The sequence below is a fragment of the Scaptodrosophila lebanonensis genome, unplaced genomic scaffold (genome assembly GCF_003285725.1).
Source record: "Scaptodrosophila lebanonensis strain 11010-0011.00,11010-0021.00 unplaced genomic scaffold, SlebRS2 tig00001412-arrow-pilon, whole genome shotgun sequence".
NCBI classification, from domain to species: domain Eukaryota; kingdom Metazoa; phylum Arthropoda; class Insecta; order Diptera; family Drosophilidae; genus Scaptodrosophila; species Scaptodrosophila lebanonensis.
The window spans coordinates 9,621,302-9,642,226 of NW_022060739.1; the positions used below are offsets into that span (position 1 = coordinate 9,621,302).

General features: G+C 34.5%; 3 protein-coding genes across 3 annotated transcripts; 2 read left to right on the forward strand and 1 right to left on the reverse strand.

Moving 5' to 3' along the window:
- The first annotated feature begins 2,017 nt into the window (after nucleotides 1–2,017).
- LOC115631333 lies at nucleotides 2,018–4,801 on the forward strand. The gene is made up of 4 exons (XM_030528054.1): nucleotides 2,018–2,386; nucleotides 4,104–4,267; nucleotides 4,375–4,477; nucleotides 4,550–4,801. The coding sequence occupies exons 1-4, from the start codon at nucleotides 2,018–2,020 to the stop codon at nucleotides 4,799–4,801; spliced, it is 888 nt and encodes a 295-aa protein (XP_030383914.1).
- A 2,956-nt stretch (nucleotides 4,802–7,757) lies between these two features.
- Nucleotides 7,758–18,285, forward strand: LOC115631790. Its single transcript, XM_030528625.1, has 4 exons — nucleotides 7,758–7,992; nucleotides 17,357–17,468; nucleotides 17,543–17,676; nucleotides 17,749–18,285. Exons 2-4 carry the CDS (start codon nucleotides 17,373–17,375, stop codon nucleotides 17,873–17,875), a joined length of 357 nt encoding a protein of 118 aa, XP_030384485.1. The 5' UTR covers nucleotides 7,758–7,992; nucleotides 17,357–17,372; the 3' UTR covers nucleotides 17,876–18,285.
- A 444-nt stretch (nucleotides 18,286–18,729) lies between these two features.
- LOC115631340 lies at nucleotides 18,730–18,936 on the reverse strand. Its single transcript, XM_030528057.1, has one exon. It carries the CDS (start codon nucleotides 18,934–18,936, stop codon nucleotides 18,730–18,732), a length of 207 nt encoding a protein of 68 aa, XP_030383917.1.
- Nucleotides 18,937–20,925: the final 1,989 nt, after the last annotated feature.

Consider the following 20,925-nt stretch of genomic DNA (forward strand, 5'->3'; position numbering starts at 1 on the left):
TTTCATTTTCCTTTCTTATTTTTATTGTTTTTCATGTCTGTTATGAAAGCATAAAAGCAAGTATCTGGAGACTTATTAAAAGCTATTTGAAATTTCATTTTCTTTTCTTATTTTTATTGTTTCTATTTATATTTATTTCTTATAATATTAAAGTATATTATACATACTATTAAAAACTAGATCTAGCAGATGTTGTGAAAACTTAAAAACAAGTACCTGGAGGATTAGTAAATTTCATTTTCCTTTCTTATTTTTATTGTTTTTCATGACTGTTATGAAAGCATAAAAGCAAGTATCTGGAGACTTATTAAAAGCTATTTGAAATTTCATTTTCTTTTCTTATTTTTATTGTTTCTCATGACTGTATTAAATGTTCTTTTGTTTTCCTAACATTAAAATATATTATACATACACGTAAAAACTAGATCTAGGAGATGTTTTGAAAACATAAAAACAAATATTCTTTCTTTTTTCTTTTACATAGACTTCATTGTTTGTCGATGAAATAAATAAATCCGGAGACTTATTAAAAACTATTTCAAACTTAATTGTCTGTTCTTATTAAATCGGTAGACTTCAGTCATTTGTAAGAAGCATTGGAAATGAAGACAAAAAGCCATGTTGAGCTTTTCGATTCTCATTAAGGTTTAGTTAAGCAAGAACCATAAGGAAAGGGTAAGTTGGCGAGGGATAAGTTGAAGGTTTAAATCGCAAGCTAGAAGTAAACTGTGAGCAGTTCTGTAGTTGTAAGTTCCTTCCAAAATCCATTTGCCATCTTCATAGTCAGTGTGGTATAAATAAATTAAGGCAACAAAACCAATATGGACTAGGAAAAAAAGATGCCATAAATCAAGATAAGCCTAGTTTTCTAAATACAAAATTCAGTGTAAAAGCCGTTTAGGCTCTAGCCAGCCTTGCTCCTGTTTTATTAGTAAGTAGCATATTTTTTGCTCATCAAATTCAAGATCATGTCCTTCAAATAAAGCTTAACTTCAGTTGGCTAAGGGTTGTGAAGAGTGAGGAGTGTTTAATTAAAGTCAGTGAGATGTCCTTAAAATAAAGACTAAGTATAGCCACTAAGGGGTTGGGAAACATGAGGTGTGCATAACTAAAGAAGCGCCTGTTTTATTTTATTTTTTACATACGAGTATGCTGCGACTGCTTATCCCACAAAGGACAGACGCAGACAGAGGCTGCGCACAAAGCGGGGCTATTTCAAGGAGCGCGGCCAGGACTACTCGTACAGCACATTTTCGCTCGTTAGGGCTATGGACTGGCTTTGTTTTAAGCCGCTGCAGCCAAAGCTGATCAATTGGCTGCAACGGAGGCCAAAGACCCGCCCACATACACTTATGTGCGCAAGTATGCGAGCCTGTCGGTGTGGGTGAGGGCTTGGGCTTGGGCGTGGGCGTGGGCGGCTTAATAAGTTGGCTGCAGGCAACGCGGTCAGCAAACATGTATTTTTATGTACAATAATTACAACAGCAGTAGCAACAACAGCACGAGGCCAACAGGCAAGCCAGCATACATAGCTGTAAATCACAGTTGTTGCAAAAGAGCGTTTCACTGTTGCCACAGAACATGGCTGAACATTTAACTCCCCCCGGCCGAGCGTTTGCGTTTTTTTTTTTTAAGTGGCTGATTAACAAGCGTTTGTAATGTTTCATTATTATTATAAAAAAAAACACACACACACAAAAATGAAGTGAAGTAAAAGTGAAGAGAGGAAAGGAATGTCAGGATGCTGGTAAATGGCAGCACTATAAAAGCACGTCGCACATAAAGCGAACGCTTCAGTTGAAATTTCAAAGTTCGTCGGTACAACAACAGCAAGAAAGTGGCAAAGGCAATAACTTTGGTGACAATAGCAGTGCAGCTCCTGACAAAACTCAAAGCGCCAGGTGACACTAATTAATTTTTCGACGTCAGCATGTTATTGTTGTTGCAACGCCATCAACAACATCAACATCAACGTCAGCGTCAGCGTCAGCTTCAACGCCAGCGCCAGCGCCAGTGCATGGAAAGCCAACACCAAAATGCATTGCATACCATCAGGCGCCATCGCCAGCAGCTAACAGCCGCACCAACAGGAGCAACAACAACTCACTATTTGCCTGCCTTGTTAATTGCTGTGCTGGTCCTCTTGCAGCACATGGAGCTCCACATGTGCCGTCAAGTGACGCCCTCGAGTACGAGGCGTCTAATGCCCAGAGCGGAAGCGGACCGAGCGGCCACACCACCTCATGAATTTGTGGGCAGCGCTGCGGCAGAGCTTGACGACAGCTCCGATAAACGTGCCACCGTCTCTGGCCTTGGCAGTCAGCCCGAACAGATTTTCAATGCGCCCAGCGCTGGCGATATGGATATGAGCTACGATGAGTATCCGGTGAGTAGTTTTCTGCGAGAGGTGCGGGGATGGAAGGTAACCGAAAATAGCTTTGAATTCATATCGCTTTACACAATTTATATTTGTAATTGTAGACGAAATTCGCATGCGATTGTAAAGCCTTCAGGTGGTTGTTTTATTTGTTTGCTCTTCCCAATGGTATTTTTTCTTTTTATATTTGGAAGCAAAGTTTTTCGCTGTTTGCACTCAAAAGTATGTGGAGGGATGGGGAAAGCAGGACTGACGTCAGCAAAGAAAACAGAAAAACACACAAATAAAATAAATAAATTCAAGCTTGTGGCCACACCTCGTATGGGTGATATTTATTACGCATACGCACATATTTGTGAGCAGTTTTTGAATTCATCTTCAACGATATTTTAAAATCAAAATTTAAGTTAAATTATAAAAAGACGCATATCAGCGCATGTTATAGGATATATCAATCCGTTGCCTATTGCAGGTAAATGATAAATATCTATTTTTGATTTTTCTGCAGCTCAGGAAATATTTAAATTCATTAATTCATTTTATGTTTTTTTTTTTTCAAAAAACAAGATACAGGAAATATTCAACTACTTCTAAACTCACACCCATATTTTAATTTTTTTTTTCATTTCAAGCTGCTGCAAAGGTTTTAAGAAAGGCTTTTATTGTATTTTTTTCAACTAAAAAAATTTGAAATGAAATATCAGCCAATTGGACTGATTCTTAATTAATATTTTACTGGAGATGGTTAAAGATGGTCAAAGTTGTAATTTAAAATTTAGATATAGGTCTGTTTTTTGTTTCTTATACATACAAGATTTTTTTCATGAAAGAGCAACACCAAAACACTGATGTTCCTTAATTGAATTTTTTTTAACCTATTTATTATATTGCCATTATTCTACTTTATAAATACTGACCAGTATGACTTTGGCATTTGGTTTCTTTTTTTTTAAAGACAGACAATTGAAGAAAATAAAATGGAAATTGTTTGCATTGTTTTTGCCGCTATATGAAAAAATTCTTCATTTTCTTCGAATTAGAAATAAAATTGAAACCAGCATTATTTTGTAAATTCTTATAAGTGCTTTTTTAATAAATCTACTAACATTAAGTGCTTTGAGGAATTTTTTAAATAGTGAGCAAAGTTTTAAAATGAATAACAATTTTTAAATGTTAAAGAAAAAGTCAATCAGGGAAAAGATAAATAAGAAACTGGATACTTCTTATTGCTCCTGAAGATAGTAGATCAGTTCAATAGTTTAATATTGTATCTAAATTGTAGTTAAGACGTAAGCCTACGGGTGTTTAAAAACAACCAAAGAAATGTGTATCAGCCGTTTATAGACACGTTTTTGTCAAATGAAGTTAGCTTGAAAACATAATTTATTTACATTTAATTTTGGTAACATTAGTGGCGCTATTTATTAATCCAAGCGGCCTTAAATTCTATAAAATTGTATGATTTTTTTCCCCACGTTATTACAAATGCTTTGGCAACATCGGTCTCATCATGGAATTTCAACGTGCTTTCCCGATTTGGCTTTTTAATTGGATCAATTATTTGCTATAAACTTTGCTTACCATTAGCTTTTATAAGTATGTACTTGTATAAGAAATTGTTTAGTAAAAGAAACAATTAATGGTAGGAATGGTTATAAAGAGTTCCGAATTCTATAAACAGAGTTCAATAGAGTTAGCTTTCTACTATAATCTCTAATCCTTTCAGATGATTGTACCAAAACGCGCTGCTCTACTGCTGGACCGACTTATGGTTGCCCTTCACCATGCCTTGGAGAATGAACGGGGCGCTCACAGAATTAGCGACTACTATACCAATAAAAACATACATAATGCAATATCAAATGAATACAACAATGGCTTGGAAAATCAGCAGACAAACGATGGTAAATAGTTGTGAAAAAAAGAGAATGAAATCAGACTACTAGGTGGTACTGTTGACTACAATTCTAAACTCAATTTAAAGGCACCAGCACCAGCACCAACACCAACTTTCATCAATATAGTGACGATGATCCCAGCATCTTGTTGGATTATGATTTTAAAGATTTAAGTCAAATAAATCGCGCCACCGGCGAAACAGTAAGTTGGATATTAAAACCTAAGTTGCAATTCAAAACATAAATTAGTACGACATGTGTAAGAAAATTTCAGTTAATGCCAAAGAGCTTTCAGAGAAGAGCGAATATGGGCATCGGAGGCGGCGGAGCCGGTGGTGTTGGTGCCACAGATGGTGTTGCATTATTAACGAATTCGGCGTCGCTCCAAGCTGGCGCTGGCTCTGGAGGCGGTGGTGGTGGTGGTGGTGTTGGCAGTGGAAGCACCGCCGGTGGCAGGCGCCTAAATGTTGGCTCCGGTGGTCGCATGTATTGGCGCTGTTATTTCAATGCTGTGAGCTGCTTCTGATCCCACTGAACTCGATCCTTTTAACATCCTTCTTGCCACTTGCCCGCATTCTGCATTCTGCCCTCAACTGCTGCTGCTCCTGTTGTAATCGTTGCCGTTGAAAGTCTTTCGAGCAATTAACTGAAATCATTTGCTGTACACAAATGCAACATATTCTATTTGTATATTAAACCCCCTATACATATGTGCGCGGATATGCATTATAAATTATAAACAATAATAAACATGTATATGTGTATGTATATTTACGGTAGCTCTCATAAATAAATCACACATTATAATGCAGTGTACCTAAAAATATCTGTGTGGGTCTCGTTGGGCTTTAAACGCATTGACATGCCCAGCAATTTATGACAAGCTGGTGCTGATTATTTAGATATGTACTCGTATCTACCAAACCGTCGGCTTACTCGAATGATAACGATTGAACTCAGAATTGCAAATGGCAGGCGGAAGTAAGTATTGCTTATTATTTATACATTTCAGCAAAGGATGATTCAGGTGTGGGCTGTTTGTGAGTCACAATATATAATGACTTGATTGACTTAAATGCATTAGCTTTTTAAAATAACTGGGAACAGACTGCAAAAACCAATTTTTATTTAGCTTGATGAACAATTTAGCACTCATAGCTGCGCCTTCTGTAGATCTGTTAATGTTGTGATTTATCCTTGCAAACGCATTCGCATTGAGAAGATCGACGCTCGACATAATTGTTGTGTCATTTAATTTATTGAAGTAAATAAAATTTTAAATTATATGCCTGAAAAGCTCACAAATTGATAGAAAATGCTCAAAAAACTAAGTTTATTTAATATTTATTTAATGTATTATCAGCAGAAAGCTAGAACTCCTTATTTGTTTGCTAAAGTCCTTCGCATTCTCACTTTAACAACAGCTAGTCTCATACAAGATTCTAGAAAAAATAGATTAAGTTTGCTGTAGACTTTCCCATTTCCACTTTACGAGCAGCTAGTCTACATAGAAAACTTTTGGGAAAGGAAAGTAAAGTATTTGTTATAAACTTTCGACACGATCCGACTTCTTAAAGATTTTTTTTGACTGTTGAATTCTCAGTAGTTATTGATTTAGTGATATTGAATGCCATTTCCATTTCCGAAGATTTGGTCTGAATTTTGATCAGTTCTCGCATCTTTTGAATTCACGATATCTGACAGTTATCCCTGAATTGCATATACCACTAGCACGCGATAACTCGCTTGTCAATTAAATAAATATAATAAACATTGCGTTAAAGCATTCATCCAACAATATGTGAGGGAATATTTATAAAAAGTCCCGTTTACTGAGGATGCATCTTGTAAATTATAAGCAAGTGCTCGAATCTGAGATATTCTAAATATATTATAATATTTTTCAAAACCCTTTTCAAACTAATAAATTGCATTTACAATATTTAAGCCAGATCGAAATGGCATTACAATTTAGCTTTGATGCATAAAAGTGTTCCTAAAATAACTGTTTACTGAACTGCTCTATTTTATTAAATTTTAAAAATTGGTTAGTTTTAGAAAACTTATGAAGTTTGATATAAAAAAGTTATTAAAACACGTAATATATATTTTTGCAGATATTTAATATTGAAAACACATTTTTAGCTTAGAAATCCACTGGGCCAAATGCTTTCAGATAAATATTGTTGCTCTCATTTCGGAAATCAATTTTAACAGAAGAGTGTTTTTATTCAAAACTGTCCATCGTGGACAATCATTAAATTTGTTAAATAAACTTAACGATTAATTATTTCATTTATGTCGGAAATAAATGAAAACAATTCTTCATTCCTTAGCCAATTAGCCAATTTTTTCCAAATAACTTGTTTATTTAAAATAAGAAACCCCCAAATTGTGGCCATAGTTTCACTTTCAATGCAAATTTTTACCTCCAAAGTTTGTGCAACTTCTTGCAGCCACTTCCAAACGGTATACGCGGGCATTGCATATCAATGGCAAGCGGACAATAATATGCATATAAATTACGAATGGCTTTTAATGTGCAGCGCACGCACGTAATTGGCTTTATGGCGAAGTTAAATTGCATTCACAAAGCTGCAACTTCCCAGCATGAGCGGCAATCAACGACAAGTTTTATTGACTAATTTGTAATATTAATGGCAGTTGAGTCGCCCACTCATTGTTATAAAAAAAATAAGAAAAACAAAGAGCCGTCTTGTTGCACATAAATGAAATTTTATGTGCATATAATTGCTGCTTGAGTGTTAATTGATTGAGGTAAGTGCGGACAACAGCAACAGCAGCTAAAATAATCGTTTATAAAAAAGTATCCATATACTCGCATACAAGTATATTTGCATTCACACATCCGCTTTATATAAATATAAATAGTTAGAGTTCAGGTTGTCTGGACGCGTATTGATATCAGAAAAAAGCTGGCATCATAAATCTAATGGACTTATTCATAAATTTCCATATGTTGGACATGTGTTGGGCACATCTAGGTACATAATGCGCGTCGCTGTAGCGCCGCAAAGTATGCAACAAGTCCAAACGCACTCAAGTGCTAATCAACAGGTGTGGTCTGCCTGCCCGCCCGCTCGCCCGCCTGCCACCCTGTTTTCGTATTCACCACATTTATAACGGACATTATGGTGAATAAGCGCACGTTGCTCATACGCAGCGTGGGACACACACTAATACACACACACACACACACTCGTACAGTGGCAGCACAACAAGTGTTGCAGCGTGGTTTAACAAAATGTCGCAACGCCTGAGACGAGGTAACAAGCATCTGAAGGCGCCTCCTAAACACAAAGCTCTTCCTGCGCTTGCTTCCTGCTACTGTCGCTGCTGACGTCGACGTCAATGGTGATGCCAACGCCGACGCAGACGCCGACGTTAACGTTGATGTGGCTGTCGTTATTCTGTATATAAAGCAGTTGCCGTGCATAACGAACATCGAGTTAACAATTCCACTTCTTGGCGTTCACATCGATATAGAAACAGGCAGCCAACGAGAAACCAGCCTAAGTGGACTCTTCAACAGGATCCTTTTTCTGCAACAGTGTCTAAAGTTTATTGTTGTTCTTTTAAACGTTTTTGCCACATACGTGAAATTCCAAAATTAATTAAAACGGCACAATTATTTCGTTTCACGACTCGCGTCAAAATTTCTAAACTTCAACCACACTTTTTTCCTCCAAATAAACGGTGAGTGTTTTTCTTAATATTGTCACTTAACTGTGTAGTGGCTGTGTGTGTGTTTTAGGATATTAATCGGTTTCGCAGCTCAACTTGATTAATTGAATTATATACACCTGTAGGCGGCCCTTAGCCGGGTCAGAGGTGACAGCAAATGAATTATTGCGGGCGGGATCTATGAATGAAAGAGTAGATGTTTGCAGGTGCGACCCCTTTTTTGAGTCGTAGAGTATTTAAGGACATTACACATTTTGATCAATTATTTAAAAATCTAATCAGCAGTCAGCAAGATTTAAAAAAATGTGTAGAAAGGGATACTTTTGAGAGCTAATTACAGATAGAGAAAAGGTGTTTTGTTTTAAATCTTTGATTGATTGCTCATAAAAAAACCTGTAATGCACTTTTTAAATGAATAGTAAACTGTCTAGACAGCATCAGTTAAGTGAGTTCGTTGTGAGAACTTTTGCCGTCTCCAGAAAAATCACATTTCAAAATAAATGTTTAATCAAGTTTTTAAATGAATAACAAACTAACCAGGCAGTATCCGTCACATAACTTATCTGAACTGGAAATGGCATTAAAGTTGATAAGATTAGATGAGTTTTGTTATCTCCTAAGTCAATCGTTTCTGTGGTTTCTATACTCGCCAGATCTTAATATCATTGAGAACGTGTGGGGATAGTTGGCTAGAAATGGCTAAATTACATTGGAAACTTTATAAAACTATACCCAACCGAATCTATAAAGTAACTGTTAACAAACGCGGGAGTACATATCATTAATTTTGCTTAAAAATATTTAAAGTACATATAAAAAAAAAAAAATTTAACAAGCTTTTGTAGCTCAAAAAAACCGGAAAAAATAGAATTTAGTGCCACGGTTTTTTTTATATACTTTCATTAAAAATATTCATTAAAACATTGTGTAAAATGTTTCAGTAGCTATACTAGTTTTTTTTAGAGAGCATTGATAAAAGTTGAATGGATAAAAATTATAAGACTCAATTTCATATGACTTAGAAAATATTGACAATTAAGGGAGACTAGGGTTCCTATAACCACTTAAACTTTTGAAGCAAGAAAAATGTGAATTTGTAAGACTCTGTCACATCTCTTTCTTGCTATAATAAATTTTTGTAATTGCTTAGGGAAGTTGATACGATTAGATAAGAATCGTATCGACCCAGAGCTGTCTTTCAAATCATTTGTGAGAAAACTACTTATATTCAAATGTAAAATTAAATAAATGTAAAGTCAGGATCGTTCATTGTGCAAACTCAATCCGTGTCCAGAAAAATATCCAACCATATCCAACTTTTAGTTTATTTCTCTGTTAAAATAGCTATTTAGGAATCATAGTCAATATTAGTTTTTAGTTCAACCAAAAACAAATAGTAATCTAATAGAAAATAAGCAAAAAGTAATAAAATGCATCTATAGAACTATAGTTTAACATTTTCTCACATTTCACATTTTCTCAAAGCTTAAATATGAACATTTTAATTTAAACTATGAAAATAGTTGACAACTCCCCATTTTTCACGATTTGTTCATCTCCTGGGGTTTTTATTCTTTGCATTTTCTTTCATTAAACTAATTGGGAAGGATATAATAAATTTAACATTTATTATATAATAGAGAAACAATCCGGGAACTGTGCTTCTGGCAAAGACTTTTCGTTGAATAGATTTAGATTAACTAGGCTTATCTCCGATCCTCCGCCAGATATAGTATGTACAGTTGTTTGCGACATTTTTCTAGCAACCCGTCCGAAGTCGAAAGCCCTGATTACTTCATGATTTTATGATTGGTCCAGAACTATGATTATTGTGCCACAATTTGTCGGCTTGGAAGACAATTAGCCATGCATGTTGTTTCTCATAATAAAGAATTGCTCGATGCTTTATTTAAAAAGAGTTCACTAAATTATGATGTCAGCGAGCAAGCAATTGTTTGTTTCAAATCATTTCTAATTGTTTTTATAATTATCCGTTAGGTAGCCAGCAACAGCTGCGCTTATATTTTTATATTTTTTCCACAGTTCCCACGTCATTTCCTTAAGTAATTATATAGCTCGCCAATTTAATTTAAAGACCAGCCAATCTCCCTAGAAACGAGAGCGCGTTTTTACTGCCACTTCTATATTAATGGCAGGTAGCAGCTACCAAGCCAGTTGCAAAGCTTCTTCTGCTTATTTTTTAATAAATTATGACACTCTGTAATGTCCTTGTTGCATATTAAAATGTCTGTTGCTGTTCCTGTTACAGCTATCTAGTATATGTATTCATGTACTTGTAGGCGTGCACGTATTTTATAAAAACACATACGTCACTTAGGGGACTTGCGAAAATGTCCAACAAGACGACAAGCAGCGAAAGGCTTTATTGAAAATCATGTAAATTATTTATAATGTGAAAAAGTTCGCATCAACATGCCAAATGGCACAGCAACGCACTGCAATCTTTTATTTTGATATTAAACAACAAGAAATCGCAATCAGACATCAATTATGCAAACTGAGGGTTCAACAAGTTGTCTGTGTGCACACTGAGCGGTCCCTACAACAGTGCCTTCAATAGTTTTTCACCCCACTCCCTGACGAAGGGCGAATAACAAGAGCAGAAAAATAAGCAATTGACCGATTGAAGCCTGGCACTGCGTTTTACTTTTATGGCAGAACAAACCGCAATCAAATTGCATTTAATATTTATTAGTATTGCTCAGCGTTTTGTTTGTATTATTGCTGGAGAGAAATGGGGGAGAGGGCCAAAAGTTTCTCGCGGGTTGGCTGCATAAATAAGGGAGAAGTTGCTTTGATAAAGTGCTAGAAAAGTCAACAAAAACATAAATTTGATTTTCAAAATTTTTTTAAAGCTACATACATTTTTGGAGTTAGTTTATTTAGCCAGCAGTTGTAGAAAGAGCCTAGAGAAATATATAATATATAAATATTTAAAGCTATTCATCTTTATTTCCCTTTGCAATTGTTTTGTTAGTTGGCCAAAAGCTGCTTGCTGTTTGCTTGCAAATTAGTTTTACATCTGAAAGATCTTTAAGCTCCTAATATATACTTATGTCTGACAAAACAATCATAATAAAATCTTAAAGTTGAATGCAAATATTTCAACACAGCTTGAAGAATTAGAATACATATTGCTGTTCAAAATTACTTTTAATATAATTGCTTTTGCGAAATTTCAAGTCGGTTTTACTGAATGATTTTAAATTTACTGGAAGCCTGTTTTCAATTCAGTCTAGACCTAGAGCCCTATTTTAAAATCGTTTTGGCTCTTCACACAACTCTCCATAAGTATAACTAAATATAGTAGTGAAGCACTGGCATTCCACACAAATCCACAAATTGTTTCGCTTTACTTCACCACCGTTTTGTGCCGTTTTTCAATTGCTGCTGGATGTTTGCCACAAATTCCATGTTGACATTTGATATTGTTTCAGAATCCAAGCAAAAGCAACACATCAATGCTATTTTGACACTTTCACTTTTCACTTTTCGGCATGCGAAACAAGCGCGCCCAAAAAAGTAGGCAACAGTCTAAAAATATTCGTTTACAATCTGAAATTTCGTCACGCAAACAATTAGATATCAGCCCGCAAGTACAAGTACAAATATGACTGACACCACTTGTCGGCGTAGGAATGGGAGGATGTGGGTGTAGGTGTACGTTGTCTCCCTTATTGCGAAATTTCAATTTGCCGAAAATTTTGTCTTAAAATATCAAGTGACCAAAAGCATAAATCACACGCAGGCCCAACAATGTCAGCCGCTTATGACGTAGACGCGGTAATGATGTTGTCGTCTGAACGCACTAACATATAAGTACAAATATATATAGAGATATGGATGTATATATAGTATGTGTTCCCTCACGTTGCTTGCGGGCTGTGCAAATATTTGGCAATATTTTTTATTGCTAATTTTAAAGTTGCCAAATATTTGCCAACAGCAACAAAAAAAATCAAAGTGGAAATGTTTGGTTACCAACTAAGCGGCTTGCCTGCAATGCGCAGTTTTTGATTTGCTTTCGTAAATTTTTTTTTTTCGCCAGCTTTTAATCCATTTGTGCGCACAGCTTAGCGGCATGCGAAAAGGACACGTGAAAATTGCGTTTACTCCTACAACCACATCCTTTTGCAGTTGTGGCTGTGTGCGCAGCCCTTTGAAGAATCGCTGCTCAATATTAGGTTTCTAATTAACATTTGAGCGTTATTTATCAGGCGCAATAAAAATGTCCTGATTATGTTGGCCATTCCATTTGATCTGTGGCAGTGCAGCCAGACAATGCCTTGGCCAAAGGCAACGCGCTGCGTTATTAGTTTTATTTATCGCACACCCCCCGGATCGGCAGCAGCCGGCTAGCTTGGCTTAATCTATCAAACAGTTTATGAGTTATTGTGGGTGGTTGTGGTGGTGCTGGTTGTGGTGTTGACTCGCCCACGCGTGAATGTTGTGCCACACGTTTTATTGCATGGCATTATAATTATCGTGCTACACGTTTAAATGCTGTGCTTGGGCCGCTTTTGAAGTTGTCAAAAGCAGATTTCGTTAGTTTGTTGATGGGTTTATGTGTGGTTCGCTGATAGCCAGCCATGGCTAATGTGTAGGTGGACAGAATTTCGAAGCTTCCCTTTCGCCATAAATGGTAGAATACTTGTGCTTATTGTTTTATTTTCAATTTGTTGTTTTCAGCAAGTATTTTATATTATCTGAAATGCGAATCCACGCACTCAAAAGTGAACACCCTAGCAATTCCATTTATATTGCAGTCATTTTTTCTTTATATTTTTTTGGAAAAATAAAACTGTCGATTTAAAAAACAAACCAAAACAATACAGAACTTATGCTAAATAAAACTAAAAAGAAATGCAGATGCAGAAATAAATAAATTTGTTGGGGAAATTTTCAAGTATTATGAAATAAAGTAACTGTCTTTTTTAAATACTTGAAATTTTTATTTTATTTTAAATTTGTTGTTTATTCTTGCCTATTTTTAATTCGATTATATGCTCTAGCAATTCCATTTATAATGCAGTCAATTCTTTATTTATTTTATTTATTTATTTTTTTCTTTTATTGACAAATAAAGCTGTCGATCTATAAAAAATAAAATTAAAACCAAAAAAAGAAATAGAAAACTTGTACTAAATAAAACTGAATAATAAAAAGGCGTTAGTAACGGCCAGCTATGCCTCGATTCACAGCAGAGAGCATTTAGAGACGTTATTAAACCTAACTTAAACAAATGGAGTTTTTTTTTTTTGTTTTTTATAAGTATATTTATCAAAATGGACAGTGAACTTCTTTATTTTATGGACACTGTAAGAACCTCTTATCAATAAAAAGTCAGAAAAAGGTCAAATTAAATTAAAATAATAATAAGTTCAAATTAAAATACTAAAATAATAAAACATAAAGTATAATGAAAAGCTTAAAAGGTGGAGAATAAATGACCCAGTGGGGTAAAAAGTTCCTTGTTGGCCTAGAAGATACAGAAAAAACTATACGACCTAAAAGCATAGAGAAATCAATTTCAATTTGTCGAACAACACTTACTTCTTTTTTGAATACTTGAACGTTTTATTTTATTTTAAATTTGTTGTTTATTGTTGTCTCCCACATTATCAACTATTTACCTAATCTTAAATCCGATTACCCGCCCAAGCAATTCCATTTATATTGCAGTCATTTGTGATATTTAAATTTTGAAACTTCCTGCGGCATTTCCACTGCAACTGCACTTTCTCATAAAAAAAAGTGGAATCCCAATTTGCAGGCAGGCAGGTAGCTAGCTGTTCTACTTTTAGATTTCGTGCATAAAAATGCAGAGTCGTAAAAAATGACGTTGCACACCAAATATAATTTCCACTAAACGCGCCGAACATTGCCACAGCTGGCTGTGGAGAGTGCGACGCGGCTGAGAAGCCGCCGGCAGCATTTTATGGCCAACACCAACCAGCCAACCGACCTACAAAAAAAAAAAGATGAAACAAGTCATTAAAATTTACTGCTTACGTCATTTGCTGTGTCCTGTACTCCATGTAAATTTTCGGGCTCTTACCTGTTGCACGCAGGACTCCACTCCAATTGCCAATTTGCTGGATATACTCGTACTCGTATAGTATGTGCCCCGGGATTTATGCCATGCACGCCGTTTAGGACCTCTGGCTTATGTGTCTCTGCCATATTCATGTGCCAACCGATTTTGATTCCGCCCCACATCAAAATGATGTCAGTAATTATGCGCCCACGCATTAGGGTGGCACTCAAATCGCAGCATTAAACCGCAAATGGCCAAATGTATGTGCATACTAATGGTATGCCTGGATATAAGCCGTCAAAAGCTGTTGGTGTTTCAATTTTTCTGCAAGAGGTTGCCTTGCGTAATTAGTACGGTCATGTGATTACCTCATGGCATTTCCTTTGAACTATTCGCAGACATAATCGTATACATTAAACAAACAGATATTAACAAATGCTTGCATGCGTTCTTTTTTCGAGCTTGGAGTTGTGGTCATAGCGCTTGGAGAGAGTAATCGCAAATAACAAGTTCGTGGAATTGTGGGAGCTTGCAATAAATATTTATGGAAAAACATAGTTGTGCTTTGAAGATACAACTTGGAATTTGATCGAATTTCCAAGAAAAGTAGCACTTCACATAAAATGTCTTCAAGGGGAGAGTGTGGTTTGCTGGATCTAGATGTATCTACATATATGACACTTTTGGAGCTTGTAGTTTTCATACTCCCTAGCAAATTCAGTTAAAAGCGCATTGCAGAGAAGTGAGAAATGCATTTAAAAAGTAAACATATGTAGACTGAACATCGGGCAATAGTCGATGGCTCTAGCGCTTTTACTTTCAAAGATGCTGGCATTCATACAGACAGATGAAGGGACGGATGGACAGATGCGAGACAGGCATATGTTTAATGTTATGATTAAGAATATGATGTTTAAGAAAATATAATATTTCTTTTTATTTATATTTATATCAATTAATATTAAAAAAACATACTTATAAGCTAGAAAAGCCTAAATAGGAGAAATACCATCAATCAATAATTCAATAAACGCCTCCGCCCCGGTAATATCTTCGTAATATCTTTCAAACCTTCGGATACAGTATAGAATCGAAAAATCGCAGATTTTATAGAGCAGACATTGGCCCTTTCAAATAAACAAAATATTATACAATTATATACATTTTAAAAAATTAATCAAAAAATTGCAGATATATCGAATTTTTTCTCTCTTTAAAAATCAAGTGAAAACGATTGAAAAATATATTAAAAATCTAAAGAGTTAAAAATCAAGTGAAATTAAATGAAAAATATAGTATAAAGCTTAAATAAATATACATTTAAGTTGCTTAACGATTCTTTTAGCCTTTAATTTGTAAACTATATTTGATATAAGACGATTTTAGAGACATTATTTGTTTTTGCTACTCGAAGGGACTTTATTTGATTTTCCTTTATAATTTTTGCAAATAAATGAGATAGTTATTTCTATATATAAGGTAAGCCTTTACCTTGCCAATCTAGTGACAAATTTTAACCTAACTTATGTCTCAAAACTATTGAAAATTCACAGCAAACTGCAATTTGAAGAACTCAACACCCCTTATAAGCCACTCGCATTTATTCATTTGTAAATAGGCAACAATTTTATTTTATTTCATTTTAAATAACTTCAATTTAGATAATTTGTATTAAGAAGAAAAAGTTTTCCATATGAAAGCAAAAGAAAGAATTAGCCATTTCCTTTGTCAATTGTAAGCTACATAGTTTTCTAGATTGCACAGGTTTCACTTTTTTGTTTGTTGGACAAAGCAACAATGGCTTTATAGTACTTGAATTATTTGAGCATTTCCGGCTTTCCTGCACCCCTAAAAGTGATATTAGTGTTGCACGTTTTCATAAATTTCTCAAATTCAAAAGCTTTCTTCAAAATAAACCCCATTGTTCTTAGTTGGTGGCATTTGTGGCACGTCCACTGAAAATCAATTAAACTTGTGAAAAGGCATTCAAGCAAGCTGCTCGACCTTTCACCCCTTGTCCTTTGCACTTTTGTGCACTCTTGCATTGTGCGGCTCAGATTGTGTTGCGCATTTTGAATTTTCAAGTTTATATCCGGGTTGGGTGCGGAAATGCACTTATGCCACAGTCACAGGCAAATCTGCTCGCTTATACAATCGGCCGGCATGCGAGTCACGTTTGCGGCAACAAGTGTGTCTACAGAGTTCTCCCCACCAGTAGTTGCCATGTCGTGTGTATCTTTGAGGGACTCAGCCAGCTGGGAGATGGGTGTCCTTCTTTTAATTAAAAGTAATGCATCTCCTCCACATTAGCTCGAGAGAGGGTGCTGCTTACATAAGTTAATTAGGGATTTGTGAGTTACGATTTGAACTTGACAGTGAAAGGTGCAAGCCAGGAGATTTTAATTAATCGCATTCAACAGGGTATTGTGCAAATAGTTAAGATGAATGTCGAGTGCAAAATACTAAGTATTAGAATGTCAGGAAAAAGTCGACTTAAGCCTCAATAGTTTCATCATATATTGCGTCTTTAATTGATTAGATCAACTCATTAATTAATTAACTTAATGGTTAAAAGAAAAAGTGACTAAAAGTAATTGCTTTTATTAAGCGCTGAGTAGAATTAATACAAAATAAAATTAATTCTTGTTGAAAATAAAAATGGTTTTAAAGCCTTTTTATTGATTTGATCGACTCATCAAATAAACTTAATGGTTAAACGAAAAAGTGAGTAAAAGTAACTGCTTTTATTAAGCGCTGACTAGGGAAAAATTAATACTAAAGATAATCGATTCTTTTTGAAAATAAAAATAGTTTTTAGATGAATATTATTCTTCCATGTTTATGAACCGCATCAATCCAATTAAAATGAAAGAATAGTATATTTAATATTTATTTTATTGCACTTAAATTTTATTTATACTTTTTAAAGTTTTAGGGATGCACTGACATCGAAAGCGATAATTAAACCCAAAAAGTATGCTTTAAGTAATTTAAATTGTAATTCTCTTCCCCTTCAAATCAAATGAAGTTACTAAGCAGTTAAAAAGAAAGAATGACAGAAAAGGGGTATTTCGTTACTTAGAAAATAATTTAGTTGTAAGAAGCCCATTTAAGTGCATCAACTAGTAGCCAGACGGAATATTTTTTAATCCTTAAAGAACGCTAATTGTTACTTCACAGAATACTTGTATGTTCTTGATAAACAGATTATGAATCGGAAGTGTTTTGCGTTGCTCTCAAGTGTTATTTTTAAATCGTTTGAAAATAGCTAAAAATTTAAATAATTTATTAACTTGCATTTAATTCTTATACTTTAAGATTTAAACACATCGAGATGTTGAAATTCGTGCAAATACTGTTGTGTTATGCTCTGTTGCTGACCATTTTGGTGACTGTGGGCGAGGCGCGTCCTTCCGGCGAAACCGGACCTGTAAGTTATGCTCCCACATCGACAGGTTCTGTTCTTGAACTGTTGATTAAACTTTGTTTGCAACAAAATTGCAGGAATCGGATGCCTTGGAGACGCAGGACAGCGATGATGTGCGCAGCGCCTATGGCTATGAAATGCCCGCACAGGCCATATATCCCAACATCCCCTTGGATCGTTTGCAGATGCTGTATGCGCAGTACAGGCCCAGGTGAGTTATAAATATAATGCTATACAATATACAATAAAATAATGTGATTTCCTCAAATTCATCTGCTTGCAGCTACAATGGATACTTGCGCTCCCCCTCCTACGGCAACATGAACGAACTATATCGCCTGCCCGAGAGCAAACGTCAAGTGAGATACCGACAGTGCTACTTCAATCCCATTTCGTGCTTTAGAAAGTAAATTAGAAACCGAAAGTTGCAAAGAAAACAAAAAAAAAGCAAACAAATTAACAAAATAAAAAACATCCACAGCCCTGGATAAATTAACATTTCAAACATTACGAAAATCAAAATGAAAATTTAGCATATAACTAACGCAAATATTTAGTGCAATTAACTAAAGCTAAGACTCAAGCAACTCTACCTATACATACTACTATATACATATACATATATTTATGAAGTAACTAAATATGTTATATTTATTACAACAACTAAGTGTCTACATTATGATTAACAAACGAAAAAATGCTTCATTGTAGTTACAAAAAAAACAAAAAACAAAAAAAAAAACAAAAAACAACCAACCTACCCGTATACTATATGTATGTTTTTTCAACAATTCTTGATTCAGCAAACAACAAACTATTTGCACACAAAAATAAAGTTTATGATTTGGCAAAACTAAGTCTTGTTTGTATTTTCATTCAACATTTATTATTATGTTTATTCGATTTTAACAAATATTGCTTAGGCTTGCATATGGTGTGGTAAAATGATATCAGAATTATACAAGTACATGACATGTTTTAAAAATATTATATATTTATACAAATACTATATATCGATGTATTTACGAAATTACATTTCCTTTTGTAAATTTAAAGTTTCAGCTGAGTATTAAACCGAAACGATGTCTGTAGTATGTTACACATTATTGTACGAATATTTATGCCTAATGCACACATTAGTTGAGACACTTCAACGATTTATGTAATATATCAATAATAAAGTTGCATATACGTAAAATAAAAGCGCGCAATTGTTCAAAAAAGTTCAAGTTCCAAGTGCACTTCTTTCTATCACATTAGCCGTTCAGATTACCAGACGTCTGCGGTCCAACGCCCTGATGTCCCGACTTCCTGCCACTCCTGGCCGTTGTTCTTCCATTTGCAACACTAGGCGATTGGGTGTGGATATCTTATAGCCAGATTGTCGTTTATAGCGCGCCTCGATCCGCAGCGATGTGGCCATCATAAATATGGAGAAGACCAAGGCGATTAGGTAGCGTACGATCAGCATTTTCCAGCTCTCACAAATCGACTGTACGGCCGCGAAGTACGGCTGCGCCGTTTTATAGAAGAAGAAGCCCGCGATCAGGTAGCGGCTTCCATTTGATCCCGAACTCCAGAGAAACCGCTCGAATATTCAAAATACAAAGCATTTATGATACGGTGCCTTGGAAATTCCAACGGCATTTGAATAACATTGTATTTACAAATTGTTGCAGGTCGATTTTGGCCAAGGCTGAACATTGGCTAACACTGCCAAAACAGGATAGTATTTTAGGTGACATTCCACACTCCACAGCTGGCTTACTTGGCCCACAAGCGGAAGTTGTTTGCTGTTGACAAGAAACTCATTTTGAGGCTCTTCAGAGCTGACTGACTAGGCCTTCCTCTTAAAATTGTTGCTAAAATTATATTAATTATAAATCTAGAATTTAATCAATTATATTAAATAAAGTGCACATTTTTCCTTATAAATAATTTTACTTACTTTAAACAAATTAAGAATCTCAATTCAAGTTAGAAGAGTTAGCAAAGACTTAACCTTGCTTTCAAACGCATAATTAAATAAAAATCTCTCTCTCTCTCAGTTAAATCATTATTTGGAGAGCTAAAAATTATTCGTTAATCTCACTTTAAACTTTATTTGGCGAACTAGACAAGGAATAATATACCTTGTCTTAGAGAAGGTCCTTTTTGAAAACTTATTACAAATGTAAACAATGAAAATAAATGAAATAAATAAAGAAACATTAGCAATAATTTTGTAATTAATGGCAAAATAGAGCTGCAACAATTATTATTTTTTCAAAAAATAATGATAAATTTATATTCATTGCATATATTACTGATTTCCTTTTATTCCACTTATATAGCAACAAAAGCAGAAATCAGTAAAGCAACTTACAGTTCAGTTGTAAAGAAAGCAATGTGGAAGCTGAAAGACAAGCAATAAAGTCTTCTAGGCCCATAAAAGAGAATTGGGAAAATATAAAAAATATAAAATATAAAAATATTGAAAAATATTTAAATTATTTAAATGTGCTTACCAGTACAAAGAAAATTTATTAGAATACTTGTAGTTAAGTTGGTCTTAAAAGTATCAACAACTGAAAGGAATATATTTAAATTGTTATTTGACTTTTCACACTAGTTTCAAGAAAAACATTTTAAAAGAACACTTATGCTGAGGTGAAAGGTTAAAAACAAGCTTTATTTAAATTTTAATTCTAATTCGACTTTTCACACTAGTTTCAAGAAAAACATTACTACATATATAAAAGAAAATTCTTATGCTGAGGTTAAACGTTAAAAACAATCTTTATTTAAATAAATAATTTAAATAATACGGCGGTTTTAATTAAAAGCAAATAACAATTAAAGGAAATAATGATTCTTTGCTTGCTGCTGTGCTGACCTGCAGCCACAAATCGCATTAATAGGGATGCTGAAGTTCTTGGAACCGTTTATTGTTCCTTTCTGTCATAGATAACTAGGAGAGTAGGATGAGAGGGAGTGGTGGCTCCTGGCTCGCTCGTCATTTGGGGATGGTTTCCTTCTACCTTTCCCAGCGCTCTTCTTACACTATCATAATAAAAGTAGGCTACAGAAAGTATTGACGAAAATAAAAGGAAAGCTTTGCCGAAAAAATCACGTATTTTAGAAGCAATTATATAAGCACTAAATAGTTGAAACTTATACTAAAAGGCCAAATAAAATAAAACAAAATGCTTACAGAATAAACCTAATTCTGTTTCAACACGGTAGTTTGGTTCCTAAAAAAGTCATGTAAAAACAAACCGTGTAAAAAAAGACATTAATCATTTATTTTATTTTTTTTTATTTTTATTCAGAAAATCAACAATAATACAGTCGATTATATTATAAAACTTAATATAACAATTTAAACTAATTTAAACTATCATAAGCAAAATGAATCGTGCTAAATGGAGACGTGTAACTAAGAATATATATAAAATATATAAAATATGTAATTTTCAAA

Coding starts and splice junctions, on each gene's coding strand:
- LOC115631340 (XM_030528057.1), bottom strand. CDS start 18,936: ATGCTGATCGTACGCTACCTAATCGCCTTGGTCTTCTCCATATTTATG.
- LOC115631333 (XM_030528054.1), top strand. CDS start 2,018: ATGGAAAGCCAACACCAAAATGCATTGCATACCATCAGGCGCCATCGC. Junction 4,268..4,374: donor AACAATGGCTTGGAAAATCA/GCAGACAAACGA, acceptor CACCAGCACCAG/CACCAACACCAACTTTCATC. Junction 4,478..4,549: donor ATCGCGCCACCGGCGAAACA/GTAAGTTGGATA, acceptor AGAAAATTTCAG/TTAATGCCAAAGAGCTTTCA.
- LOC115631790 (XM_030528625.1), top strand. CDS start 17,373: ATGTTGAAATTCGTGCAAATACTGTTGTGTTATGCTCTGTTGCTGACC. Junction 17,469..17,542: donor CTTCCGGCGAAACCGGACCT/GTAAGTTATGCT, acceptor ACAAAATTGCAG/GAATCGGATGCCTTGGAGAC. Junction 17,677..17,748: donor TATGCGCAGTACAGGCCCAG/GTGAGTTATAAA, acceptor ATCTGCTTGCAG/CTACAATGGATACTTGCGCT.